The sequence below is a fragment of the Sceloporus undulatus genome, chromosome 2 (assembly GCF_019175285.1).
Source record: "Sceloporus undulatus isolate JIND9_A2432 ecotype Alabama chromosome 2, SceUnd_v1.1, whole genome shotgun sequence".
Classification (NCBI taxonomy): Eukaryota; Metazoa; Chordata; class Lepidosauria; order Squamata; family Phrynosomatidae; genus Sceloporus; species Sceloporus undulatus.
In genome coordinates, this window is record NC_056523.1 from 47475056 (window position 1) to 47482810 (window position 7755).

General features: G+C 43.0%; 2 protein-coding genes across 3 annotated transcripts in view; both read right to left on the reverse strand.

Annotated features, from left to right (window-relative positions):
- Positions 1-7755, reverse strand: part of SRGAP3 (SLIT-ROBO Rho GTPase activating protein 3) — a 291016-nt gene that overhangs the window by 13300 nt on the left and 269961 nt on the right.
- On the reverse strand, positions 1043-5324 carry LOC121921610 (THUMP domain-containing protein 3-like). Of its 2 annotated transcripts, none has more exons than XM_042449919.1 (3): positions 5197-5324; positions 2239-2527; positions 1043-1240 (listed from the first exon to the last, which is right to left on the reverse strand). In XM_042449919.1, exons 2-3 carry the CDS (start codon positions 2494-2496, stop codon positions 1058-1060), a joined length of 441 nt encoding a protein of 146 aa, XP_042305853.1. In that variant the 5' UTR covers positions 2497-2527; positions 5197-5324; the 3' UTR covers positions 1043-1057. The 2 variants fall into 2 exon arrangements, with proteins under 2 accessions (XP_042305853.1, XP_042305852.1); XM_042449918.1 differs by lacking the exon at positions 5197-5324 and adding an exon at positions 4886-5097.

The following is a 7755-nucleotide window of genomic DNA, read 5'->3' on the forward strand; positions in this document are numbered from 1 at the left end:
TTTCATCACCAATAGGATTTTGGCCTAAATGGCTTGGGATGTGGGTACACTGGTCCCCCGGGTTACGAAATACCCAGGTTACGAAATTTTCGGGATACGAATAAATCCCATAGGGATTTATTGTTTCGGCTTACGAAGGTTTTTTCGGGTTACGAAAAAACCTCTGCGCTGTTTCAAATGGAGCCGCGCCGCAGCCGCGGCTTTTTCCCCATTAGCGCCTATGGGCTATTCGGCTTACGAAGTATCCCGGGTTACGAAAGCGGCGGCGGAACGAATTAATTTCGTAACCCGGGGTACCAGTGTATCTAATAGACTGCCTTTTAAGAATGTACAGGATGTGCCAGTGTCAGAGGCATTGCCATCAAATTTGTTACCAATGTTTTTTTCCCCAGTGTAATGTTCATTGCAATATTTTGGATTGCCTTTCCTAGGACAAATCATTAGACACAGACACTATGTGGGTTCAGGAGATAGACTAAAACCTACCTATCTGGCATATAATTTAAACAATGTTTGTTCGGCTGTTATTTTTTTTTGTGCTCTATGTTTTCAGATCTGATGTATCTGGTTAGATAAATTTGTTATTATTTTATTTTCTGATGATTTTATTGTTCCTGTTGTTTTGATTGCATGTTTTTTATTTGTTGTTTTATTGTATCAATATTGCATACTGTTAAGTAATGTGAGTTTCATCTGACAAAATGGAAGGAGGCACCTTCCTGGGGGCAGGGAAATGAAAAGACATCATCAGCTGCCATTTGGATTCTCAGTTTTAACTCTTTCCAGTCATGCTACTTCTTATAAAAGCCTCTATATAATTTTAAGAAGTGGTGCCTAGGTTTGTTCCCTGTCGTCTTCCCTCATTTCCTTTTGTTGCAGTTTACATAATAAACCTGCAAAGCAGGACCTTGTTTAATCTTTGTACATCACTTAACAAACTTTTGAGCAGTTTACAAATGAAAAGCTTTTCAAACACTACATCAATAAATTATATAGGTTTCACTGTTCCAAGGAAAATCATCGTTAAATTATCCCCATTGCATAGCATGTTGAACTCCTAATTTTTCACATCAAAAAACAGACAACTTCTATAAACCAAATGAGGTTTTTTGTCTTTTAAAAATCTTATACTTGGAAACATGGAGTAAAAAATAATGCTTACCTTTGTTTCTTTAAACTCATAATCTTTGAATTCTTGAACAACAACAAACAGGTTGTCAACTGATCGCAACTGGTGAACCTAGATAAAATTAGAGATATTACTGATTTCTGCTGGAGAGGCCTTTTCCAATCCTTATAGCCAGCCTACTAGTAGTTGTATTTGGCCTGTAGACATGTAGAGAAATACACTTGTTATATTTGAGGAATATACATCTGTGTTCTGTTCCTGTATATTTTAAATGCATTTCTTCATCTGCTGTTAGAATACCAATGTAAAATGCAATCTTCAGTTTGAAGTGTGATATAGTACTAAAGACTGCAAATCTATTTCCACTGAATCCAGTGTATACACTCAACAAGCATTAAACACAGGGTTGGCATCTGTCCTGGAAAACCTGGAAAATCTCAGACTGAAAAGAGTAAAAATGTCCTGGTTGAAGCAGTAAATCCCAGATTTGTCCTTTGTCACAGGCTGATGGGTAGGTAAAATGTGGGAGTGGCAATAAAACCAGAAACCATGCAAGAAAACTGGGACTGTCAAGAACTTCATCCTAATCTGCAGGCTCCAGTTGCTACTGCACAGGTGTAGCATAGCCACTTTATTCTTCCACTCCCTTTCCCCTTCCCCTGACAAGCCTAGAAGGGGGGAAAGGATGGCCTTGTATTGTGTGGTAATTGTGTTGGGGGCTTGAGCCAAGGGATAGGCAGCACAATGGAACTTCGATGGCAAGCAGCCTTGAGAGAATAAAGGGAGTCCCTTTATTCTCTAGGGCTGTTTGGAAGCCTCCTTCTCTTCACACAAACTAGAGGGGGGAAGAACACTCAAATGGTTTTCCCCCCCCCCAATTACAAAATAAAAACATTTGAGTGTTCCCGACTCTCTCCATCTTTCTTTTACACTCCAAATTCCAGTATTTGTATTCCCTTGTTTCAAAACGAAGAGACCGTTTCAAAAACTAGACTGCAATCCTGCCCTTTATAACCAATCACAAAGGTAAATGCTGATAACTGCAAGGAGCATTACAGCTTCAAAGAAATATACAACAAGCATTACTCTAATAATAAGAATAAACAAACCTGTGGAAGGCTGATAGCAGGAATATCAAAATAGATTTTTCCTCTGTCCTTGCTAATTCTGGACTTTGATCCTAGTTTCTCTTGTACTTCATCCGCTGCAGTCACCTCAAAGCCAGTTGGTACAGTAGCTCCAATAGTGACTATAATATCTCTAGGTTTTGTGTCAGGAATAGCTTCATAGTTATCGCTTAATGTTTTACATGCATTATCCAGAGTCACTTCAGACAACATATCACCAACCTCTCCAACTTCAGACATTCTGGCAGCTTATCAAGTTTGTTGACAGAACCTGTGCAAAAGAAAGCACTCTCTATTAAAAACTCCAAACGACTCAAGTCATGTACAATCTTTGAAACAATGGGGCCTAACACCATCTTGTCTTCAACACTACATTTCACATCAAAAGTTGCTTTTAAAAGATATACCTCACCAAGAAGGTAAGAAAACCTCACCATATTTATATAGTTTTGAGCCATAACATTTTTGAACCAGTGTTTACTAGTATTATGCACTATCCTAAAATAGCAGGGCGCCAGATGAAAGAACTGGGTATGAACCTCAATCTCCCACTCTCCTAGCCAGGGTTGAAGTTCGCAGTGGAGTGCATTTGGTCATATTTGGATCTCCCTTCTCTAGTGGTACCTGGCTCTCTGGTCTTTCAGCCCCTTCAAACTCCAGACATGCCTGGGCTGTCTTCTTTAATACTGGAGTTGGGCATATCTGCCTCACAACAGTTTCTGAACTGTCCCTTCCTACCTGGTTTTGCTTCAGCAGAAAAGGTTAGGAAGACAAAAGGACAGAGCAAAGGCTAAAGAAACATGGTTGTTGTTGTTTCTCAGCAGGCAGTTGCCTACTATCCAAACTTCTTCTTCCTGTTAACTGCTTTCGAGCCATGACTCATGGGGACCCTGTGTATGAGGGACCTCTGATCTGCTCAGATCCTGTACATTCATGGCCCTGACCTCCAGAATGATTTTTAGAAAACCCCAAGAAGTTGGCTAAGTCAAGCATAGAAGCATATTGTAATGCAGCGGTTCTCAATGTGTGGGTCATGACCCCTTTGGGGGCCAAACAACTCTTTCACAAGGGTCACCCAAGACCATCAGAAAACACATATTTTAGTTAGTTATGAAGTAGCAATGAAAATAATGTTATAGTTGTGGGTTGTGCATTAGGAAGGTTGAGAACCACTGTTGCAATGCATTATAGTACTACCAGAACCTCAAATCCACTGACCACATTACTGCACTGCCCTCTTATAGTGCTGCTATTCCACTTTTAGTGCTCTGGCTGCCTCCTGTTGCATTTTGGGGTTTGTAGTTCATTGAGGCCTAAGAGCTCTTTGGCTGAAGATTCTAAATGCCCCCTCCTTAAACTGCAAATCCCAGAATGCAACAGGAGGAGGCAGCCAGAGCAGTAAAAGTGGAATAGCTGCACTATAAGAGGTAATCTATTTAGGCTTAGCTCTTGTAATCAGGACATAACCAACAAAACTGCCACATCCCATCGCCTGTGTTTTTGCAGAACAGCATTCTTTAAAAGCCACTAACTGAAGATGAGCCCTTATCACTAGATGCCCTCAGGAGAAAGTTAGGCCTGTGAAGTCAAAGGCTTTCACTGCTGGCATCCAGTTTTATGTGGGTTTTTCAGGCTATGTGGCCATGTTCTAGAAGAGTTTGTTCCTGATGTTTCACCAGCATCTGTGGCTGGCATCTTCAGAGAAGGTGAGTGGGGTATATATACAGTCCTCCCTTCCCTTACGTGGGGGATCCATTCTGGACCCCTGCATAAGGGGGAAATCGCATATACTCACGCCCCATTGAAAATAATGGGGCACGTGCACATGATGCCGTGGGATGCATGTTCCCCAGGCGCATGTGCCACTGATAAGATTATCCTGTGGCTTCAGCATATGCTAAAAGTGGCATAAGAGAAGCCCTGTATGGCATGGGCTCACTGTATACTGTGTGACCCTGGGGAGGGAGGAGTGCTTTCCACGTTAATCTGTGCATTGCTCTGTTGTTGAATGGCAAGGCCTCTGGGTGGGAGGATGTGCAAAGAGGATCTGGGTCTGTTTTATTACAGGTCTGTTATTATTTTAAGGCAGATGACATGCTGCTGTTATATTGTTTTAATGTATTTTAAGTGTTTCAGTCTTTTAAATTGGATTTCAGTATTGAATTTGCTTTAATCATTTTTGCAATTTAATTCTATTTTAATATATATTATATTTGCGTGTCTTTAATCGTACGGCGTTTTTCAATCTTGTAAGCCGCCCTGACAAGTCCCAGCCTCAGGAGAAGGATGGGATCTAAGTAAATATAACAGCAACAACAATAACAACCCATTATCTGCTGGTGAAACATCAGAGGCAAACTCTTCTAGGACAGGGACACAAAGCCTGGAAGACCCACAAAAGACTAAAGATAAGCTGCTGCTGCTGCTGCTTCTTCTCTCCTCAGCAAAAACCAAGTGAACCTTAAGGCTAGCCCAAAACAAAAACCCCTGTAGTACTACTACTAGTAGTAGTAATAAATGACTGAGGCGGGGACAACATCAATTAAAGACACACACACACCTCAACTCAAAAGGGCAGAGAAACCCTATATGTATCCAGACCACTCACATTTAAAAGTACCCCATTTACCTAAAAGGGGATGTAGAAACCCAAGCAGCCCTTGTCCCTAGGGAAGCCATCCTTGCCCATAGGAATCACTGGGGAATCCTTGCCCATTGGGGACTATGCCTCTCTCTCTCTCGGGGCAAGTGAGGTTTCCTTATGGACCAGGGCTGCCATTTCGTTTAGGACGTGGCCTTTCAAGAGCGTCCTGCACAAACCAGGCGCAAGGACTTGGCCTTCGGTGCTGTTTGAGACCCAGCCAAGGCAGGCAGGCAGGCAGGCGACAAAGGAGGGAAGCCACTCCGCCCCGAGAGGCGGGAGGGCCCTCCTTGCCCTACCTCCCGGCAGGCAGCACTCCTTTCGCTTTCAAAGCAGAGGGGCCTCGCCCGGAGCCCTTCCCGCCTGCGCCGAGAAAATCCGCCGCCACCGCCTTCCTCCTCCGCCCAGAGCGGTGGCCTCGCGCACGAGGAGCCGCGGGGAAGCTCTTCCGGGGCAACCACTGGAACACACCAACCAGGCAGCGCTTCCGGCGGAGCGAGCCAATCAGGCGCGCCAGCCTCGCCGCGCGACCTACGCAGGGGCCTCGGCGCGTCAGGCTGTTGCCATGGCAACCGGGAGGGAGGGAGGGAGGGAGGGGGCGCTTGCCTGCTGGGGCTTCTTTGCTTTTGTTTTGTTTTCCTCCTCCTTTCCTTTTATTCCTTAATACTGTAAATAGAAACAGAAATCTCGAGGAGAGAGAGATAAATGCAGCAGCAAGGCCATGGCCCAGGGCCATAAGAAAGGCTGACATAGATAATAGGTACACACACACATATCTATACTATATAGTTGAAGTGAATGTCATTTGTCCCCTTGAAAAAGCTTTCCCTGTCATTGTAGAACTGTCGGTAGCCATTCAAAGGGAGCAGAGAGATAACATACTGTACTGCTTCACCTTCTGCTTGTGTGTCTATATGTGTGTATTGGGGTCATTTTCAAGTAGTAAAACCAAACCATGCTGTCATTTAGAAGAGCACAACAGAGCCTCAGAATGTATGTACACTGAAGGATGGGAAGAAGGGCAAAGATCTCTGGGCTGAGAGTGACAAAACTTTCTGCATTTTGTATATTTTACTTCAGAGTTAACATTTTACTGGCCTCCTTCTTTCCCCATTGGCCTCCTACCAGATACACTGTTATAATTAGGCATTTTACTTAGTAGTACAGTACAAGGGTTTCTTTCATACTGCACTTAGGGCAGAAAAATAAAATGCACAGATAAAGGATGGGTGACACCAGGCTGAATGAAACTACGTGTGAAAGGGATCTAGGAGTCCAAGTAGACCACAAGTTGAACATGAGTCAACAGTGTGATGCGGCAGCTAAAAAGGCCAATGCTATTTTAGGCTGCATCAATAAAAGTATAGTGTCTAGATCAAGAGAAGTAATAGTCCCACTATATTCTGCTCTGGTCAGGCCCCACCTAGAATATTGTGTCCAGTTCTGGGCACCACAATTCAGAAAGGATATTGAGAAACTGGAGCGTGTCCAAAGGAGGGCGACAAAAATGGTGAAGGGTCTTGAAACCATGCCCTATGAGGAACGACTTAGGGAGCTGGGGATGTTTAGCCTGGAGAAAAGAAGGTTAAGAGATGATATGATAGCCCTGTTTAAATATTTGAAAGGATGTCATATTGAGGAGGGAGCAAGCTTGTTTTCTGCTGCTCCAGAGAACAGGACCCGGAACAATGGATGCAAGCTCCAGTGGAACACACTCCTTCCTCTGAGTGTAGTGGAGTCTCCTTCTTTAAGCAGAGGCTGGATGGCCATCTGTCAGATATGCTTTGATTGAGATTTCCTGCATGGCAGAATGGGGTTGGACTGGATGGCACCTGTGGTGTTTTCCAACTCTACAATTCTATGATTCTAAGAGCCTAAATTTAGTTGCTAATCCAAATGAGAATCTACCCATTGATTTAATGGGAATTTGGTAAACCAATACTAGTTAGGAATAACAGTTGGATTTAGGCCAAGATGTTTTCCATTACATTCAGAATGGCCTGTTATGTATGCTCCTTCTTTCTGTTGCATACAATGATCTTCACATTACAAGGTTTAATCTTGAAGGTAAATCAGACTAGAAGACTTAATTTTGGTGTTATCGTTCAGCCCAACAAGAGCAGACCCACTGTATCGGTGTTAATGTGGTAATATTCATTTTTTCAGTACATCTAGTTGCGACTGACAGTTTGATTGGTTATTAGTTCATTCTTGGTCAATTAAAAAACAGATACTGTATGCCAGGGCATTTTATTAGAAAACACACTTATAGCCCTACTTACAATAGCTAATGCTTGTTAGTACTGTGGAGAAGAAGACAACAGTAAACAGCTCCTAAAGCGCTCTACCTTGAAGACCCTATAATGACTCAATCCAAAATGAAAAAGAGATAGTGACAGAAGATAAGACTATTTGGGAGGAGTGGAGGACAAGTACTAGTAGCGCTGTGGCAAATGATGTAACTGGACTCAAGTCGAAATGATGTTCAGCTGTTGACCTGCTGAGAGGAGAAAGGAAAGTCCAAAACTACACAACACATATGGGAACATGAGATGCGAGAAGGATGAAGCAGGGGACACTAAACATTGCAAAACATGAAATGGAACGGATAAACGTTTCAGTACTTGAGGTGAGACTGCTAGAGAGACAGAGATGAGAACTTTTGAGTCAGATAATTATACAGTGCTTTACAGAAGAAATGAAAATATAAGAAGAAATGGGGTGGCCATGGTTTCCAGCTGTCCAGCTGCCTTCTATCACTCTATTTGTTGGTGTAGTCAAAGGCTTTCATGGCTGGCACCCATAGTTTTTGTGGGTTTTTCGGGCTATGTGACCATGTTCTAGAAGAGTTTCTTCCT